Source organism: Dromaius novaehollandiae, chromosome Z (assembly GCF_036370855.1).
Source record: "Dromaius novaehollandiae isolate bDroNov1 chromosome Z, bDroNov1.hap1, whole genome shotgun sequence".
Lineage (NCBI taxonomy): Eukaryota > Metazoa > Chordata > Aves > Casuariiformes > Dromaiidae > Dromaius > Dromaius novaehollandiae.
Window position 1 is genome coordinate 75,010,800 of NC_088132.1, and position 21,029 is coordinate 75,031,828.

Consider the following 21,029-nt stretch of genomic DNA (forward strand, 5'->3'; position numbering starts at 1 on the left):
GGAAATAGGTGGTGGTAACTTTGCCACCGCTGGCTTGGTCTGCAGCTGTACCAACCCAGGGGGGTTGGTACCCTGCCACCACCCGCAAGCCAGAGACCGAGAAAGCAGGCGAGAAAAAGCTTTCAGAGCCCCACAGCACTGCCCAGTGCCTGCAGGAAAGGGGTTTTTCAAGCTCCCCCGGGCGGGCAGGACTGCGGTCCCCGAGGGGGGACACGCCAGCATGGAGCCTCCCGGGGCTGCTGCTGAGCCGCCGCGGCCTCAGCCGGCGGGACGCTCATCCCAAGGGCACCCCGACCCCGCTCGGGGGGCAGCCAGGGCGTCGGGGGGCCGGGGGCAGGGAGAGCCGCCACCAGCTGCCTGCGGCCGGGGCCCAGGGCATCCCCGCAGAGCCCCATCGGGGCCGGTGCCCCCAGGCAGCCCGGCCGGGCTGGCTCGGCCCCCGGCGGCCCCCAGCCCCCCGGCGCCGGCGGCGGCCCGGCCCGGACTACATCTCCCAGCGGGGAGCGGCGCGCCGGGGCGGGGCGGGCCGGGGGGGCCGGGCTGTGGGCCGGGCCGCAGCGCCGGGGCGGGCCGGGCCGCGCCGCTGCGCGCAGCCCCGGGGCCGCTGCGGGCAGGCGGGCTGCGCCCAGCCCGGTGCCGGTGCCCCCAGCCCGGGACCGGAGCGCCGAGCCCGGCGCGCCCAGGCCGGTACCGGAGCGCTCGGGACCGGCGCGCCCAGCGCGGTGCCGCAGAGCGGGAGCGCCGAGCGCGGGACCGGAGCGCCGAGCCCGGTGCCGGGGGGCGCCCAGCCGCGGGGAGCCCGGCCATGGCCCGGCGCCGCCGGTGAGTCCTGCCCCCTCCCCGGGGATGCGGCGGGTCCCCGCTCCGCTCCCTGCGGCGGCTTTCGGGGGGCGCCGGTGTCGCGGCCCTGGGCCGGGGGTCCGGGGGGCTCCGCGTCGGCGCAGCCCTGGGAGCGGGGGCATCCGCCGGCGCCGCGGTGACCTTGGGGGTAATCCTGCCGCGCTCGAGGCAGGCGCTGCGCTCGTTTTCCCCTGCAGCCGTGACCGACGGGGCTTTTACCGCCCAAGAGGATTAACCGAGCCCCGCTGTGGAGGGGCGGCAGCCTGCGCCGCCAGGCAGGTGTTTGGCGGCGAAAACTTCATCAACAGCTGGGTTTACGCGGTGCGACGCGCTGGTTCGGTTTCCGCGACAGCCCCTTCGCTAGCAAGCGCTTCCAGCGGCGGAGAGCGGCTCGCGCTGTCCGAGGAAGCTCGGGCCGGAGGTGGCCTGCGATGCCCGTGGAACCGCCGGGCGAGCACACAGCCCCCCCAGGCATCTGCGGCCCCGGGGGGGACTCAGGGGCTTGCGTCTCCGTGGCTGGGGCTGCACGAGGAAGAGCTGCCGGTGAGGATTTTAACAGGCCGATTGCTGTATTTGGCCCATGGTGTTCCACGTGCCGGGTACGGGTGGAAACACAGGGTACCCAACCACCAGCTGGACTCCTTGAGCTGTCGGCCGCTCTGCAGAGCTGGAAGGACCTGGAATTTTTTGGTGACCCGATGGCTGGAAAATTGCAAACCGCAGCAGAGGCAGCGCTGAAGGGCTGCGCTCAGGTTTCTTTTTCCTGTCATATCACGTTGTCGTGCCCTGGTGTTCAGATGGGCTCAGGTTTCCGGGTGCCTCCGTGGCCACAGTGCCGAGCTCTCCAAAAACCTGAATCAGGGCTTTTTACTCGCCCGCTCGGACAGGGGCTTGGCTCTGCCGGCTGAGCCACACAAGCGGGCAGCGGAGAGCAAAGCACCTCCCAGCCTGGGACACGCCGGAGGGAGCATTTGGGCCAGGAGCTGCGGGGTCAACATGGCGGGATGTGGGTTGGATCCGGCGTCCTGCAGGGCCCCGGCCGTAGGTCAGTTTGTCTTGGAAGACTGAGAAGATGAGGAGCAGGAGAAAGGGCGAAAGCCCGTGGGGAGGTGGTGGAGCACGAGGATGGGGCTCGTCCTTGCTCGGCGTGTGGGGCAAGGCGTCCTGCCCTCTCCAAAGGCAGCCGCGTCTTGGGTGGGTGGCGGCGTGTTTATGGAGCAGCCCAATAACAAGCTTAAAAAAATAAAAGGGGGAAAGCAAAGGCGAGAAGCAAACTTTGCTGCCGCAGGGGTTGTGCCGCGGGGCCAAAGGACGGTGGCATGAGCCGCTGTAATCTTTACTGGCTAACTATATATAGTCTGTCGCACAGACGTAGCACATGCAACGTGCTTTTCACGGCGTTGGGCACGGCGGGAGCTGTGTTCGCAGGGGAGGGCTCGCGGGAGGCGCTGGCGGGGCAGTGTGCGAGGTTCGGGCGACCGGGAGCTGCGGTGCTTGGGGCAGCTCTGCGCCGGGTGCCGCCGGACGACACCAGGCTGAACCAGTGACCGTCGCCAGAGCAGGCCAGCTTGTCCCGTTACAAAGTCTCTCCAAGGAAAGGGCAAATCCTTGCAGAGAGCTGTTCCCTGGCAGTTTTGGCAGCTTCTTCCCAGGGGTGGGAATAGCAGAGGAAGAAGGTAAAACATCTGGCAGCTTTTTTTTCTTTTTTTTAATGGGCAAAGACAACGATTCCCATGCTGGGAGCAGGGGCGGCAGCACTCATCCAGCCCGTTTGGTCTCTCAGACCTGGAGACAATTCGATAATATAAGTCAGGTTGTTAGGGAGAGGCATTAATTTGGGGATTTGTGTTTTCCAGGGTTTCTGGTGGTGGCTTGTTTAATCCTCCTGTCTCACCCGCGGGGGCCAGGGCACTCGGTAACCCCAACCGGGAGCTGCCCGCGGCCAGCCTGGCTCCGCATAGGCGAAACCAAGGAACCTGAGTGTCATGGCTTAGCCGATCGGCACTCTGTGAAGAGCGAAGGGAGACCAGGCTTTTGCAGGGAGATTATCAGATGCGTTGAACATTAAGCCATCGGCTGCCAGAATCGACTCTCAGCTTTTCTTTTTGCATTACAGTCGTGGTCAACCAGCCGATCAGACGTTTCAGTGAGTTTGAGGCATCTCTCAACACCAGCTGACCCTAAGGAACATGGTCGTCCTGGGAAAAAGTGCCGGTTCCTAGAATATAGTCGGCGTCTTTGAGGTGCAGCAGAGGCAACGCTGCAGTTTCAAGTCTCTTCTCTATTTTTGCAGACCAAATGGGGTCCCAGCTGCCTGCCCAGGCTGCGGGATGCTTTTTGCAGGATGATCCCAGGCAGGTGCTGGGGGCAGGTGTCCTTTCCGCGGAGCTGTGGAGGAGTTGTCGTGTCCCCCCTCGAGCTGCCGTCCTACCTCCTTGCTCTTTTCTGTGCTTGGTGCCCGGCAGCGAAGGGTTTCGGTAGCTGGACTTGGGGGCAAACCCGTGAGCTTCCCCGAGGCCTGGCGGGAGCTTGGATGCTGGAGCGGCTCAGACGTGAGCCGACCTGGGCAAGAAAGCCCAGCTGAGTGCGGCTGACCCTCTTTAAACGAATGACCTAATTTCGGAGGTGCTGGGGTTAGTGGTGCTGCGGGTCTCGCAGCCCGTGTTTAGCAGCAGGACTGGTAAAAATAGAACGGGCCCCAAACTGGATTTTGTGGTTTTGCTCCGTAAAGCGTGTCCCACTGCGATGCTGGGCTTTAGGAGACCGGCCTCTTCCACGAAACGGGGAGGCAAAGCTTCGGTGGGGACAGAGCAAAAGCAAAGCAAAGCTTGGATGGAGACGGCTGCAGAGCCAGGTCGGCCCTTGTGCTGCCGGGACGCTGCCAAGGCAAGGGGGACCCATGTGGGCGAAGGATGCCTGCGCCTGCCTCCCCTCGTCCTCGGCATCCTGACCGGAGCACGCCGGCTCTGGCGCTGAATCCGGGCACTCTGCTCCCCCTGCCTTGGATTCCCGGCAGCACCGGGAAAACCATTCCTGCAAAGCACCTCGTTTCCTGGCTGAACGGCAGCAGCCCTGTCTCGCACGTCACCAATGCCAGCCCGTGGCACGGCGGGGAGGAAAGCAGCAGCCTGAAAATAGATCAGCTTCAAAGTTGCTCATAAATAATAAACAGGGCTCCTGGAAGGGAGCGTAAAACCCCAAAAGCCCCTGATGCTCGGGGAGTTACAGGGAGGCGGCCGCCTCCAGCACCGCGGGAGAGGCAGCAGGATTGGCCCTTCCTGGGGCTTAAAACCCATTCCTCGAAGCAGGTGCCAAACCCAAGCGCATGGTTTCCATGCTGGTGCCGACGCGGCCAGCGTTGGAGCCTCGCGCCTGGCCGAGGCACCCCTGCACAGGCGGTCCAGGCTCGGCGTCCTCCCTCCGGGCTCTCCCAGCCGGCACGCGGAGGCTCCCGGCACTCAGTGGCACTTGGCCACCGTGCAAGTCATTTAGCTAAAGCTATCACTCATTTGGGCTAATCGCATCCTAATTCCACCCTAATCCCATTTAAAGCAACTGGCAGGCTGGAAGGTTACAGGCCCCCAGCAGACAGTTAAAATGACCGGCCCGGGCCGAGCTGGTGCCTAGGAGACACGTGCATGTTAAGTCCTGCCCTGGGAACTGCGTTTGGCCCCTGGGGAGCAGGGCTTCGGGATGCTCCCGCTGGTCCGTACCCTCTCGCCGGGGGCAGCTGGGCTTGGCCGGAAGGGCTGCTCCGATTCCTGCCTCGGCTGCGGTTTGATTCCTGGTTGGAAACGCTGAGAAAGGCTTCAAAAAAGGCTTCAAAAGGGGCTTCAAAAGGGGCCAGGGATGAAGCGCAGGCAGCACCTGAGGCCGGGCAGCGGCTCCCATGCTGACGGGATGCAGGCAGCCTCCCCTGCTCCTGGGCTTTCTCCACCAGCTCAGCTCCTGGCAATGAGAAGATCCCTCCAGCTGCAGCATCTGGCCCAACATCTGCTTCAGGACCCACCGGCAGGAGGGTCCTGGGGGGGCTGGATCTGACGGCAGGGCTGAGTCGGGGGGTAGCGGGTTGCCACCCCCGGCACAGTGCAGGCTCGCTCCTCGCCCCGAGGCATTGCGTTCGCTGTGTGTCGTGCTTATATGCCCTGTCGAGCCAAGGGAGGGAATAAACAGATTTCACAGAAGTCGGTGGAAGAAACAGATTTTTACTTTGCCTGCTTGCTTTTTTCTTTTCTTTTCTTTTTCTTCTTTTTTTCTGGGAAAAAGATCCGTTCGAGGTGCAGAGGGACACGTGCTCCTGTAATGAATGCAGCAGAGGGAGCGTTCGGTTTCGATGAGGCACAAGGAGAAATCACATCTTTGCTCTACAACGCTTTTTTCTTCTTTTGAAAACAAGCTAGCCCCTTGGAGGAAATCCCTGCAACCAGCTTCTCTCTTGCCTGAAAAAAAAGGCTTTTTTGCCTCTGGTTTGCCTGGTGGGACGCAGGTACCGGGGGCCTGCTTGGCCCACGGCCCACGGCCGAGTCGCCCGCTCCTCTGCAGCCTCTCGCCTCCCCCCTGCTCCCCCTCCAGAGGGTTTTGTTTCTCGCTCTCCCGTGTCCTTACTTTACTTTCCGCCTCTCGCAGTCCCAGCGCTGCGCTTGGCTGGCCCGAGTGAGCCCGCAGCCAAGAGAAATCCGTTAGGGTCTTGGCGTATCCGCGCTGGCTTTGTAAGCAACCGCGTTCCCGGGGGCCGTGTGGGAGGGCGCAGGCTGGAGCCAGACCGCAGCCGGCGGGGGCTGGGGCTGTCCTGTAGGAAAACCCCATCAGGGGATGTGGAAAAACTGGGATTCATCCACCCTCACTGCAAAATGTCCTTGGGTGCAAGAGCTGGAGCAGCTAGGGCAGGCGGGGGACAGGCAGGGAACAGCACAGTAGATGGTCTGAATTAAATCTGCCAAGGAGACAAATCAATTAAAATTAGGATCAACTGCTGGATTTCATTTCACGGTATCTCTTATGGCTGTTAATTAGCCCTGTCTGTTAAAAGACACTTGTCCGTGCACCAGCCCTGCTCCCGCTCAGCCTCTTCACCAACCCACCCCCGCCACCTCTTGCCCCTTCCCTGTCTCCCCTCCCTGTCGATCAGCTAATGATTCCTTCCTTGCTGGATCTCATTCCTCCTCCCCCCAGATATTTAAGGCAATGATTTGGCCTTACGGCCATTTACGGCCTTAGGGTCTTCTGTGCATGGGGGGAGTCAGGCTGTTGTCCGCACGTGATGGCTCCCTGGGCGTATATTGAGGTAGCGACTGCTGTTACGTGTACAGCACCCGGCACGTTGCGTCCTGATGGTTGGGGGCCATGTGGAGCTACTGAAATTGAGACGGGAAGGAGATTACAAGAGATCCTTTGATTCTGAGACTCTTCAAAGACTCTATATATCCTTCTTTTTCAGAGAGTGGTGCTCTGGGACACAGCGGAGATGGGAACACTCTGAATGGCCCATTTTCTTCCCTTGAGAGCTTAGTAATGTCAGCTCCATAGACAGATAGTAGACAACTGCCAGTCTCTGAGCTACAGGGCTTCCTGCAAAGACGTCTATCTTCCTGCTCCTTTGCACAAAGCGCTAGAGGAAAACAGCATCATGTACACCTTCCTGCCCGAAAACTTCACCCCGGTGAAGCAGAAACCCTCCAAGGAGCTGAAGCCCATGCTCGGGGCCATCGTGCTCGGCCTCATCCTCTTCATTGCTGCCGTGGTGGCCTGGTGCTACTACATGGCGTCCCTGCGGAAGGCGGAGCGGCTGAAGACGGAGCTGATGGACCTGCGGCCAGACGGGTTTGTCATCAAGAACCAGAACGGGGAGGTGGTTTTCCGTCTGGCCTTCCAGTCGGGGAGCCTCGACCTGGAGTCGTGCTCGAAGGAGGGGGAGATTTTGAGCTGCACGCGGTCGGACAGGGGGCCGCTGAACTTCTTCATCCAGACGGTGAAGCCCAAGGACACGGTGATGTGCTACCGCGTGCGCTGGGAGGAGTTTGCGGCCGGCGTGACGGTGGAGCACACCATGTTCTGGGAGGACGCCCACTGGTACGGGGGCTCGGAGATGAGCACCCAGCACTGGCCCATCCGCCTTGCGGGCTACCAGGAGCCCGTGCCCTACGTGACGAGCGACGTCTACTCCTTCCGGGACAGCTTTGGGGGCATCCTGGAGCGCTACTGGCTCTCGTCCAAAGCGGCGGCCATCAAGATCAACGACTCTGTGCCCTTCCACCTGGGCTTCAACGCCACGGAGCGCACCCTCTTCTTCCAGGCCCGCTACAAGGATTCGCCCTACAAGCCCCCGCCGGGGCAGCAGCCCTTCCCCGAGCTGAGCTACCGGGTGTGCGTGGGCTCAGACGTCACCTCCATCCACAAGTACATGGTGCGCCGGTACTTCAACAAGCCCTCCAAGATCCCCTCCGAAAATGCCTTCCGCTACCCCATCTGGTCCACCTGGGCCCTGTACAAAAACGATATCGACCAAGATAAACTCTTGAGATTTGCAGAAAAGATTAAGAAGTACCGTTTTAACTGCAGTCACATTGAAATTGATGACACATACACACAAGCGTATGGGGACTTTGACTTTGACCCTGTCAAGTTCCCCAACGTGACAGAGATGTTCACAAAACTGAGGGAGGATGGGTTTAAGGTGACCCTGTGGACTCATCCCTTTATAAACTACAATTCTTCGAATTTTGGGGTGGGGATTGAGCGCCAGCTGTTCATCAAGGAGCCATCGGGGCGGCTGCCAGCCATGGTGGAGTGGTGGAACGGCATTGGGGCCATCCTGGACTTCACCAACCCGGCGGCCCGGGACTGGTTCCAGAGCCACCTGCGACAGCTCCGCCACAAGTACGGCATCTCATCCTTCAAGTTCGATGCCGGTGAGACCAGCTACCTGCCCAAGCAGTTCAGCACCTTCCGGCCACTGTCGGACCCCAGCATCTGGTCCAGGCGCTACACGGAGATGGCCATCCCCTTCTACGAGCTGGCCGAGGTGCGGGTGGGCTACCAGTCCCAGAACATCTCCTGCTTCTTCCGCATCATTGACCGTGACTCCGTGTGGGGCTACGAGCTTGGCCTCAAGTCCCTCATCCCCACGGTGCTCACCATCAGCATGCTGGGTTATCCATTCATTTCTGCTGACATGATTGGGGGAAACTTTTTCCCCAACAAGACGGAGGGTGCAGTGGAGATCCCAGACCGGGAGCTCTACGTCCGGTGGCTGGAGCTGTCGGCCTTCATGCCCTCCATGCAGTTCTCCATCCCGCCCTGGCTCTACGACAAGCAGGTGATAGAGATTGCGCAGAAGTTCACAGAGCTGCACGAGTCGCTGGTGGCCCCGCTGCTGCTGGAGCTGGCCGGGGAAATCACGGACACGGGCGACCCCATCATCCGGCCCATCTGGTGGATCTCTCCCAGCGACGAGGCTGCTCACAAAATTGACTCCCAGTTCCTCATTGGGGACACCCTCATGGTGGCCCCCGTGCTGGAGATGGGCAAGCAGGAGCGTGACGTCTACCTGCCGGCGGGCAAATGGCGCAGCTACAAGGGGGAGCTGTTTGAGAAGACCCCGGTGCTGCTCACAGACTATCCCGTTGACCTGGACGAAATTGCCTATTTCCTCTGGGTTTCGTAACAGACTCCTCCACCAGATTTAAGTCTGGGGATAACCATGCCTTACACTAGGACTTTATGACAAATAATAATTCTAATTGCACATTTCATTTGGGACTGGGATTGAGGAGGGGAATTAAATAGACTTCACTGTCTTTGGGGTTCTTTTGTTATTTGGAATGGGGTGATTTTTTTTTTTTAATTTGGGGCAGGTAGGAGACGCAAGATTGGTTATGATAGCCAGAATTTTCTCTGTGTATGTGAGAAAAGAATTGTGAAGCTGTCTGCAAACACATAGTTGAACCGAATACCTCTTCATTTCCCAAGGATTTTGAGAGGTGAAGGTTGGTTACTGCCCAGTGGGAACACTTTTTTCTCCTGTGGGAGCACCCAGCACTTGGAAAGGGGACATATGACTTGGGAGTGTTGCTATAGCACAACCTGCCTTAAGTTTTATAATACGGCAAACATATTTAAAGGGACTTTTTTAAGTAGAGAAAACTATCTATCTATCTATCTATCTATCTATCTATATATATTTTTCCCCCTTTAGTCTAGTATGGGACTGGACTAACACTTGCCCTATACTCCTGCTTTCTCAGGTACCAGGCGGGCCAGATTACTAGATCAACATGCAGGTACTTTGACTGTGCACACTGCATATTGCTCCCTGGGGCACCTGCATCCCACCTCCTCACCCACCTCATGCCTGCTGTAGGGCTCTTGCTTTTTTGGTTTGCCTTTGGAGTCGACATTGCCTTTTCTAGAGCAGTGCCATTCATATCAGTGTGTCCAATTAGTCTTTTTAAAGGATTTAGCATCCCACTTTATGACATGATTATCCTGCAGATATCATCCTTTTGTTTTTAAGGAAAGATAGGCTTTCACGTTTGTTCCTAGCAGAAGAACTGCCTGAAGCAAAGCAGTTCTCAAAAGGTACGTGTGACTTTTCCCTGGGAACAGCAGGTTCTCACAAGTCGCACGTTTCTTGGATTGATGAGCCCTGATGGTAACATTTGCTGCTAGCCGGCTTGCCGGTGGGTGGAAAATACTGGCTTTTGCACTGATTGTTTTATGCCAGTGGGTGTTCATACTGCATCCGAGGAAATGTTCTCATGTGCCATAAAAATTAAGCTAATATCCGTCTCCATCTCAGGTTGGAGTTAGAGAGATAATGACTTTGTTCAGGGTTTTTCTGAAGCAGCCCTTTGCTCTCTCGGAGCTTTAGGGATCTTCTTCAGGCAGCGTTTGCAGCCCTGGAGTTGGGTCTGGTGTAAGAGCCTTCTGGGGGGGACATGGAGTGACAGGTACTTCCACCCAAATCTCCCACAGCCAGGACTGGTGAGACCCTTGTTCAGGTCCCTCTCCTGGCCTAGGGACCTTGCACTTCTTTCCCCTCCCTCTCTGGATGCTGCAATGTGAGGCTGCAGATGTGCAGCCTCCCTTTCCCTTTCCCTCTCTCTCTCTCTCTCTCTCTCTCTCTCTCTCCCCCTCTCTCCCCCCCCCCCCCCCCCCATTAAAGCCATTCGGTTATGTACGGGAAGATATATTTACAGAGAGACATTGGCAATCTCTGCTCTGAGGAACAGCTAATAGTACTGAAGTCTGGCAGCCCTCCTCCCCAGGGCAGGACTTTCCCTGCTGTGCCCTGGATGGGAGTGGGTCTTGGCCCATGAATTTTTAATGAATCTGTGCAGAATTGAACTGTTCTCAGATTCTGGGAAGATTCAGAGTACCCTGCCCAGACTGCAGCCAGCGGAGGAGAGCTTAGCATATGCAGGGCTTTGCAGGTGATTGCACGTGAGCTGAGCACAAGTCCGGCATGAGCGTGTTACACACCGCTCAATACTAGTGATGGTCTTTCTCAAAGCCCATCTCCTGCACCGGGCTTTGCCGGAGGCAGAAAAGGTGATATGCCAAATTTGTGGATCATGGTGGCATCCAGGAGCAGAAATGTAGATGTCTGAGGGAAAAATCTAAAGTGCTTGTATATTTAGGGAGGAATGTTTTGGAGATGCATAATTTGAGGGACTGTTTGGGGCAGCTTCTGAGATCTGAATGGATCTGCCCTGCATAACTTGGTGTTTTGGTCTCAAAACCAGATGTGGGAGAGCCCTATGGGTCCCTGCCCCCAAGGAGCACAAATGTGTCCTAGGCACAGCTCCAAAGCCTGCCTCTTCTGGTTTTAGGTATGAAGGTCTCAAGTTTGCTCCCTGGCATCAGTCCTTGTACCACTTATAGACACCCTCTGTCAGGGAGTTATTTCTGGACCCCTGACACAGGTGACCAGGGCACTGGCAGGGTTTGGCCCTCAGACTGGAGGGAGGAGATGAAGGTCAGGAGCTCATGGACATGAGTCTAACTACTGCTTCAGAGGAAGGTGAGGTGCAGAGAAGGCCTTCTGCCCTTCCCTGGCTTCAGGTGCTGCATTAGGGTAGACAGAGAACTTGAGCCCTGTCCATTGCACAGTTTCCTCCTGAGCCTACTCCTCGGTAATACATTTCCAGCCCCAGAAGAACATAAAGGCTGTAGATTCAGTTCTTCACTTTTGACCTTGCCCTATGAAATGGCTTGTTCTCCCTTGGCTTGGGAGTGGCTCTGTGCTTTGCTGCACAGTCAAGCTGCTAGTGACACTCTACAGCCCCGAACACCGGAATGCATGTAAAGGAGCCCACCACGACCTGTGGATGTTGCACATCTCCTCCTCCCCGCCTCCGCTGTGTCACTCGCTGCATGCCTCACTACTAACGGGTCAAGCTATGTGAGGAGCTGGTGAAGAGTGAACTGGCGTTCCCTTTAGCATCCTTTTAGTATCAAAATATTGGGAGTAATGGGATGAGTGCCTTAGATCTCCTCACAGTGGTTTCAAGGGTTAAGAAAAACCTGTTGTGCTTTGCACTGGAGCAGAGGAGGAGAGCTCCCACATGCTGCTACTCTCTCTCCTTGCAGGAGATAACTTCTCGCACCACTTGACATGGCTCACAGACAGTTGCCTGACCCCGTCTGTGGCTGAAATGGCCACATCACTGCAGACCTGCTGTCACCACTGCAGAGAGGGAGGACAAGGGCATCACAAGTAAGGTTAAGAAAAGGCATCACAGAAATAAATTTTCCAGTGTGTTCTTAGAGGTGTCAGTCTCTCTCTACGGCAAAGACTTTCAGGACTTCAGGGGGACCTGGAAAGTGTGAACATATCACAGAGAGGTCAAAAGGCAAAGGTCAACTTGGCTTTCCATTCGCACAGCCTGACTGAACCAACGCACTGACCATTTGGAGCAGACAGATGCTCCTCATGTCTCTGGGTCTCTGAATTGCCTTGGGCTACTCAAAATATATACCATCCTGGATGAACAAGAAACTGGAATTCCAGCTGTGCTTTCCAGTTTCCCTTTGGTTGTGGTGGCAGCTAGGACCTTCAAGTGAGTTATGTGGTTATAAAGTCTGTCTAAGGCAGCTGGATCCTAGAAGTTGTGCCGTGGAAGCACCGAAGTTCAACTGGGTGCTGTCAGGAAGGACCCGGAGGAAATTCCCCATAGACGCTCTGTCCTCTTTCCCCTCCTCTCAAGAGAAAGAGTTTTATTATCAAAAGTTTATTTTATTTATTTTACTAGCTTCATAAATCAGTACAGTTGTAGACTGTCCTTTTCTAGGTGCTGTAGTTAAGGCGTAAGTGCCTATGGCTGTTCAGAGCTCCAGCTAGGAGACAAAGTAAAGTTGCTGTTACAAGGACATAAGGGATGAAGCTGAAGAGTGGATGGCTGACCAAGGGTCCATGTGGGTGGCTGTCCAAGGTCCCATGGGCCCAAGGCTTTCCCACTTTGGGGACATGTTCTTTGGCAGCCTGTCTTCAGCAGTGGTTTTGCTGAGGATGGTAGCTCAGAAATGCTGCCCCGAGATGTTTTGCGGGCCTATAGGTACCCTTTACATTAAACTTTTTATTAAAAACACTGTTTAAAACACTACTTCAGTTCTGCAGCCCAGCTATGATATCCGTAGGGCTTTGCAGACTACAAGCGGTCTGTGCACAAAAGCTTTGAGAACTACCAGCCTCAGATCATTTCCCCAGTTTGCACCATGGGTCACCATCCAAAACAGCATTTGCTCGACTCGGCCAAGGACATGCCCAGGGACGGGTTTGGTGGATTGGTTCAACCTTTTCCAGTCCACACAGCTCATATCCCTGCCCATGGCTGATCATGGCTGAGCAGCAGCTCAACATGTTGATGTGATTAAATTTTGAAGCTTGCACTGTCGTATTGGGTTTAATGGATGCTTGTGTTTGCACATGCCTTCTTAAGTCAGACTGTAATGTTGCTGCATTTTTAACCACTTTTCTAATTCATAATTGTTATGAAAACAAACTGTAACATTAATTGCCTTGATTGATATAAAACTTGGAAAAACAAAAGGAAGCTTAATTATGTCCATCTATGCCAAGTGAGTGGGGTCAGTTGTTCAGGCAGTGAGTAACACATTTGGGGCTCTTGTCACCCCAGACTTCACTGAAATTAGAGTTGAGGTTGTTGGTTCATTTAAAGCTTGCATTTTGAAGCTTTGATAGGTGTTTTAAAGAGGGGAACTGGCTGATCCCCCACCACTGTTTGCAGAAGTAGTGGGGGACTGCAATAAAAATGCCCCATCCTCCAGCACAGGCTGGTTTGCATCAGGAGTCGCCCTCCCATGGATCCCTAAAGCGAAGGGAATAGCTGTGTCTTGAGGCTGCCCTGGAAAAGACTGTGCCCAGGCGCATCCCACTGCTGCATCAGCCCCCAGGAGGGACCAGGCAGCTGTGCTCCTATTTCTGCCGGGAAACGGAGGCTAATGCCTTGGAGGTACCTGCTCCCACCCCAGGGCATCGCAGCCCAAAAGGGCCTGTTGGCATTGATGCTGGGGGGGGAGGGAGGGGGTCTCGGGGTGTCTCTCCATGTTGCTTACCAGGGATGTACGGTTTGAGACTGCTTTAAAGCACTGATGACAAGGCAGCTTCTCTCTGGTACCCCAGAAAATCGGGATGCCGGGAGGAGGCCAGTTTAGATATTTGCAGTTACAGGAGCCAGACACCAAGCTGGGGTTTGCACTTAAGTGCTGCCTTGGAGCTACACGGGAGGAGGAAGCAGAGCTCACGTAACTCATCTGAGAGCCTGCCTTTTTATTCTGCAGCCCCTGAAGGCTGGGGCTGTGCCCAGGGAGGGCACACGCGTCCCGCTGGGGACGGGGGCTCAGCTCTGCGCTGGGTCTGGCTAGCTCGGAGGGGCTCCTGCTGCCCCCGGGGAGATGCTGAATCGCGCGTTATGCTGGGCTGAAAAAAACGTGCTCTGCAATGTGTTATTGGCAAAGTACAGGAGGCTGCAGAATAAAAATGATTCGTTTTAAACCCAGTTTCAGAGAGGTTCCCGGGAGTGCGAGCATGGCAGTGACTGCTGACCTGCAAGAGCCCCGCCAGGGATGTGTCCATTCCCACCGGAAATCACAGCTTTTATTAAAAAGTAAGGAAAAAAAAAAAAAGCAGGCGGATAAATGCAGACCAAGTCTGGGGAGAAACATGGTAAAAGGACAAGCTGACAACAACAGATTCCCTCTGGGCACCCAGCTAGGCTGGCAACCTTAGGAAAAAAAGGAAAAAAAGGAAAAAAAAAAAAAAAAAACCCCTCTTCAGTCGCAGCTAGGCTTGAACCATGCAAGAGCTGCCAGCCTGCAGGTCCCTCGCTCCCCGGGAGAGCCTTGAAGATGGTCTCAGCTGATGGAAAAACCCAGAGGCCAGCTAGAGAAAAGCAGTGATTTTTTTTTTTTTTTAAGCCGGGGTAGGGGGGGTGATTTTTTGATAGGTGATTGCCAAAGATTAAAAGCAATAAAGAAACAGGCTGCCAGGGGCTAGTGATGGGCTGGGGGAGATGGGTTGGCAACTGCGGCGCTTGTTTGGAGCTAGGAGCACAAAAAAAAAAAAAAAAAAACGAGCCGGGGCTGAGGCTTAGCTATGCAAACACACGGCTCTCCCCACGGTGTGAGGCCCCCGACGCGGTGGGAGGGTGCTGACACGCACCTTTGCGGTGACGCCTGCTCACGGGCCGCTGCTGGCTCGGGTGGCCCTGTGCAACCTGCCCCGGCACAGGGCTGCAGGTCCCTGGGAGCCTGCGGCTCGGCTCAGCCCCTGCTGCGCCAGGTACGAGGCAACGGGTAAAGGTGGAAAAAAACAGAAGGAGATGGGGACTGGGGGGACTGATGCCTGCCGGGACCCTTCAGTCCTCAGATCCCGGCTGCTGATGGCCCTCGGGGCCCCAAACCAGCAGCCGAGAGTGGAAGCGCTTGGGAAAGCAGGTCTCGTCCTTGGGGTGAGGAGATGCCGGTGGAAACCACCTTTCTGGGGTGGGAGGAAGCCCATGGTAACGACCCAAAGAAAGTCCGTTTAGCCCCCCAACATGACAGATACAGCACCACTCTGCCTTTCACACTCCTGGATTAGAGGTTTTGGTGGGTTTTTCCCTCCCCACAGCCATGCCTGCAATAGCATCACAGTGGCATGGGTTAATCTTTCACCTTGCCCTTAGGGACACCCAGAAAATATTTGGCTCATCCCCAGCCCATCACTTGACATCACCTTTTTGCAGCAATGACCATGCCAGGTCCTTGCAGTGTAATGGAGCCACTGAGCAGCACCCAGATCCAAGGCAGTTTTGGGGCTGCTTAGCCCAATCACCAAACTGGATGGATGCTCTGATGGGGCCACGCTGCTGGGGACATCCAAGCCTGCCCTTAGCAGGGGGCCAGGAGCAGCCGGTGTGCCGGCTGCATGCCCCGTGCCTTGGAGCCCCAAGGGGTGCAGGGCAGGGACAGGGAGCAGACGGGTGCATTGGGTGCCCCTAAGGAAAGGGGGCCATGCACAGCTCTACCCCACGGCTGCCGACTCCCTCCCCAGCACCACCAGCACCCAGAAGCAGGAGGAGGTCAGCATCGCCGACTCTCTTCCATGCCATGGTGTTTTCTCCATACAGGCTTATGTATCTGTCGGACATCACAAGCCATTTCCAATGCTGGCAGAGAGGCTCTGCACGGCCAAAGGAGCCGAGTAAGCGGAGAGAGCAGCCATGTCTGGGAGGTGGCTGGGGCTGGAGAAGAAATGGATGTCTCATTTTGGGAAGGGCCATCATGGCCCGGCGACACCAAGGCTCTCCTAGGACACTCAGTCACATCAAGGAGATTATTTTTTTTTCAGGGGAATTTTTCTTTTCCCCGCAGCAGTGGCAGTGATGCTACAGGGAGGTGAGAAGTAAGCGGAGGGGGTTTCATGAGTCAGTGGCTCAGCGAGGTGGGCTTGCTCCAGATTAATCTCAGATGCCAGTGAGATTTCAGCATATGCTCACAGGCTTTGGTGAATCTGCACCAGAGGCATGTTTCTCCACAATTTCTCTCAGTGAAGGAGGAAAAATGGTTGTCACAGTGTTAATGAGTGCTAAAGCTTATTTCTGCTTGCTCAGTCCATGGTAAATGCAGACTCCCTTTGCTACTGCATCAGCATGCATCAGAAGTGCGGTCTGAAAATTTGGTCCCTCTCTCTTTAGCTTACTCACAGACTACTTTTTTTTTTTTTAAAGTACTTCCTTCGCTAAATAAATGAAAAGTTATAAATATCTCAGGGGATCAGCTGTACAACTGGATAACAATAGAGCCCATTCAATTCCCTTTACAAAACAAAAATGTGCATGTCATTTCTTGCTGGGAAATGATTACAAGCAGAGACTGTGTTTCTGTATGTTGTATTTATCATACTGCCTTGGCCAAGACATTCATCCAATATATTTTAGTGACTAAGTTATGCTGCAGCCATTCTCACATAAAATAGAGGTTGCAATGACTACTTCTCATTTGATACTAAGGTATTTTAATTTTAAAAACTATCAAAACTCCCAGGTCATTAAATATTTTGGTTGATAAACCCCTGAGCCTATTGCAAAGCTGATGAAGGAGTCTGTTACGAAACCCAGAGGAAATAGGCAATTTCGTCCAGGTCAACCGGATAGTCTGTGAGCAGCACCGGGGTCTTCTCAAACAGCTCCCCCTTGTAGCTGCGCCATTTGCCCGCCGGCAGGTAGACGTCACGCTCCTGCTTGCCCATCTCCAGCACGGGGGCCACCATGAGGGTGTCCCCAATGAGGAACTGGGAGTCAATTTTGTGAGCAGCCTCGTCGCTGGGAGAGATCCACCAGATGGGCCGGATGATGGGGTCGCCCGTGTCCGTGATTTCCCCGGCCAGCTCCAGCAGCAGCGGGGCCACCAGCGACTCGTGCAGCTCTGTGAACTTCTGCGCAATCTCTATCACCTGCTTGTCGTAGAGCCAGGGCGGGATGGAGAACTGCATGGAGGGCATGAAGGCCGACAGCTCCAGCCACCGGACGTAGAGCTCCCGGTCTGGGATCTCCACTGCACTCTCCGTTTTATTGGGCAGGAAGTTTCCTCCGATCATATCCGGCAGTACGAAAGGGTAACCCAGCATGCTGATGGTGAGCACCGTGGGGATGAGGGACTTGAGGCCAAGCTCGTAGCCCCACACGGAGTCACGGTCAATGATGCGGAAGAAGCAGGAGATGTTCTGGGACTGGTAGCCCACCCGCACCTCGGCCAGCTCGTAGAAGGGGATGGCCATCTCCGTGTAGCGCCTGGACCAGATGCTGGGGTCCGACAGTGGCCGGAAGGTGCTGAACTGCTTGGGCAGGTAGCTGGTCTCACCGGCATCGAACTTGAAGGATGAGATGCCGTACTTGTGGCGGAGCTGTCGCAGGTGGCTCTGGAACCAGTCCCGGGCCGCCGGGTTGGTGAAGTCCAGGATGGCCCCAATGCCGTTCCACCACTCCACCATGGCTGGCAGCCGCCCCGATGGCTCCTTGATGAACAGCTGGCGCTCAATCCCCACCCCAAAATTGGAGGAATCTGTGTGTACGAAGGGATGAGTCCACAGGGTCACCTTAAACCCATCCTCCCTCAGTTTTGTGAACATCTCTGTCACGTTGGGGAACTTGACAGGGTCAAAGTCAAAGTCCCCATAAGCTTGCGTATACATGTCGTCAATTTCAATGTGACTGCAGTTAAAACGGTACTTCTTAATCTTTTCTGCAAAATCCAGAACTTTATCTTGGTCGATATCTTTTTTGTACAGGGCCCAGGTGGACCAGATGGGGTAGCGGAAGGCATTTTCGGAGGGGATCTTGGAGGGCTTGTTGAAGTACCGGCGCACCATGTACTTGTGGATGGAGGTGACGTCTGAGCCCACGCACACCCGGTAGCTCAGCTCGGGGAAGGGCTGCTGCCCCGGCGGGGGCTTGTAGGGCGAATCCTTGTAGCGGGCCTGGAAGAAGAGGGTGCGCTCCGTGGTGTTGAAGCCCAGGTGGAAGGGCACAGAGTCGTTGATCTTGATGGCCGCCGCTTTGGACGAGAGCCAGTAGCGCTCCAGGATGCCCCCAAAGCTGTCCCGGAAGGAGTAGACGTCGCTCGTCACGTAGGGCACGGGCTCCTGGTAGCCCGCGAGGCGGATGGGCCAGTGCTGGGTGCTCATCTCCGAGCCCCCGTACCAGTGGGCGTCCTCCCAGAACATGGTGTGCTCCACCGTCACGCCGGCCGCAAACTCCTCCCAGCGCACGCGGTAGCACATCACCGTGTCCTTGGGCTTCACCGTCTGGATGAAGAAGTTCAGCGGCCCCCTGTCCGACCGCGTGCAGCTCAAAATCTCCCCCTCCTTGGAGCACGACTCCAGGTCGAGGCTCCCCGACTGGAAGGCCAGACGGAAAACCACCTCCCTGTTCTGGTTCTTGATGACAAACCCGTCTGGCCGCAGGTCCATCAGCTCCGTCTTCAGCCGCTCCGCCTTCCGCAGGGACGCCATGTAGTAGCACCAGGCCACCACGGCAGCGATGAAGAGGATGAGGCCGAGCACGATGGCCCCGAGCATGGGCTTCAGCTCCTTGGAGGGTTTCTGCTTCACTGGCGTGAAGTTTTCGGGCAGATGGGTTTCTTTGACATGACCCTTTTGAGCGGCTCCCCTTTTTCCTACACGGTGAGTAATCTGATTTTCCATGACACCCCGGAAGTGTCACCTCGTGGTTAGATACTTCGCTGCTTAATTTTTTTCTCTAAATGGTGAAAAGAAAAACCAAGATCCTGTAGGAAGGCAGTCACAGCCTCTTCTCCAAAGCCCAGCCTCTCACAGCTGTCAGGTTGGCTTATGAAACAGAGGATTACATGCAGTGAAATAATAATTTAATCTTCTAATGGTGCTCCCTCCTCGCCTCTTGTTTGGAGCCCTGAAACCTCCCCGGCTCTGCAGCTCTGGCTTGCTTTGCTATTTGCTATGTGCTATTACACCCTGTTCACTGGAACCGGAGCTGAGCTGAGTTTTTTTGGAGCTGGGTTATGCCAGGATTCCCGTGAGCTTCTCCTGGCTGCAGCCTCGCTGTCTCCCACCAAGCAAGGGCAAGGGGGTGAAAGTCAGGAGGAGCTCGGGGGAGAATGGGGGTTTCTAAGCAGGGAGAGGGGCTGGCACCAGAGGATTCAGTGCGGAACCCGAGAGCTGGTCTGGATTTAAATGTTTTTTATGTTAAGTGCATGCCCTGCCAGATTTTTCTCACCTGTCCTCTACTTCTCTGCATGATATCCAGACAGGGAAATGCTGTGCTGAGCTGTTCGGCTCACGCCGGCCGGTTCCCCACCACCCTGCTTCAGTGCTGTAGCAAGGGGCGCTGAGGTTTTATCTCCCTGCACTTTGCTCCTTCATCGAGCCGCAGTGGTGACACGGGGACATGGCTGCAGCCGCTCTGCTTTGGGGAGGCTCAGCAGAGCCCTTTGGCTGCCGGTCAGCTGCATGTCCGGAGCTGGACAGCTTGGGACAGCCGATCCTGCCCTGGCTGCGGAGGAAGAGGATGTCGCTTGGCATCTGATCTGGCTGCTGTTCTGCTTTTGATGCATTAATTCAGTTCCCGTAACGCGCGGGCCCCACGTCTGGCTCATGTCGGAGTCAGGAGGCTACAGAGGCACGACCCGCCGCGGCTGGACGACGCATTGGGGTTGGAGGGAGTTAAACTGTGATTCCTGCACGGCAGGGACCATATTGAAACTAAAAACCTCATATTCCTGGCAAAGGCATCATAATATGATACCCATGCCGGCAGCATCAAGGGTCGCCAAGCCAGCCGGCCCCGTGCAGCTTGCGAGCACCGAGCACCAGCAGAAAGGTTGACGGCAGCTTCTGTGTGAGCTGGCGGGAGAAAACTTGCAGGAACAGGCTGTAGGGAGTGAGGACAAAAACAAGGCGGCGTGTCCCGCTGAGCCGTGCCAGGCCGTACATGCCTGGCGGTGCGTACCCGAGCCACCGTGACATCAGGAGCTAAGTATACAGAAACGATAAGCTGCCCAGGGAGCCACTAAAAATACCAGGGGTCACGGCGATTGCTATTGATCGTGATGGCTTCCCAATGACCGAAATGAGCTGTCTGGTCATTTTTGTTTAAGGAGCTCTCAGGGTGAGCGAGGCTTTGCTGCAAAAAAAGAGCCGGAACGGATAAAAGCCTTCCCGGGTGACGCTTGTTTTGCAGTGTCCGGCTGGGCGGTGGGGAGCCCCGGCCAGGGAATGACATGGCATGCCGGATGCCGGGCTTGGAGAGGAGAAAAGCCGTTGTTGCCCCGAGGAGACGGTGAGCCAGGGATTGCTTATATGTCGGATGGGGGGAAATGCTGGGGGGCAGGATGGGTTATACACACACACACGCGCACGCTCTCCGGGCTGCCCGCCAGCGGGGCGGTGCCGGGAGCTGGCAGTCGCCCCGGTGCTGGCCCGGCTCCTGCCGCACCGCTGCGGCTCCAGCCGCTCGTGCTGTTCCCAGCGAAACCCTGGTGTTTTCCGAAAACAACCTCTCCGGCTGGAAGAGGTCTTGACGCGCTGGGTTTGGCCGCGGCTGCCTCCCTCAGAGCCCTCTCTCGCCCTCCCAGCCGAGCTGGAAACACGGACGTCCTTTGAGATGGACCTCACCGTTTTCAGCAGTGGAAAAAAAAGGAGGAGAACAGCCATAGGAAAGAGGCTTTTCAGTACAAAATGTCATCACTTTTATGATTATTATTATTATTATTAAACAAAAAACCCACTGGGAAATCAGAACTCCAAAATACCTGTGGAATAAAGGGTTTGTGGAAAGTTTCTCCACTTTTTTTGCAATCCCCCCTCTCCTGCACATGCCCACGCCAGCCCTGCCTGCTCCTCCTCCTCCTCTTCCTCCCGGCCTGGCCCTCTGTGAGAGGAAGGTCCGGGGCAGGGAGGGACGGCGGGAGATGGAGCCAGAGGGAGCGGGAGGCCGGGCACGGAGAGGGATCCCCGCCAAGGTGCGCACACGGGGCGCCTGCTCCTGCCCCGTCTGTGCCCCGGGAGAGGAGCAGGCTGCCCCGAGCAGAGCCGGAATTCCTCGCTCCGGGGATCCGAGCAGCCCTCCGCACACACGGATTAAACATTGACATACCCGGCACCTTCAGGTGCAGAAAACAGGCCAGGACTTTAGACTCCCTTAAACGCCTTT

The 21,029-nt window shown here is 56.2% G+C and overlaps 2 protein-coding genes across 2 annotated transcripts; one reads left to right on the plus strand and one right to left on the minus strand.

Moving 5' to 3' along the window:
• Positions 1-554: 554 nt before the first annotated feature.
• Positions 555-12,889, plus strand: LOC135324625 (myogenesis-regulating glycosidase-like). Its single transcript, XM_064501274.1, has 2 exons — positions 555-822; positions 6,278-12,889. Exon 2 carries the CDS (start codon positions 6,467-6,469, stop codon positions 8,501-8,503), a length of 2,037 nt encoding a protein of 678 aa, XP_064357344.1. The 5' UTR covers positions 555-822; positions 6,278-6,466; the 3' UTR covers positions 8,504-12,889.
• A 3,531-nt stretch (positions 12,890-16,420) lies between these two features.
• On the minus strand, positions 16,421-18,559 carry LOC135324828 (myogenesis-regulating glycosidase-like). Its single transcript, XM_064501790.1, has one exon. It carries the CDS (start codon positions 18,542-18,544, stop codon positions 16,448-16,450), a length of 2,097 nt encoding a protein of 698 aa, XP_064357860.1. The 5' UTR covers positions 18,545-18,559; the 3' UTR covers positions 16,421-16,447.
• Between the last annotated feature and the right edge of the window lie 2,470 nt (positions 18,560-21,029).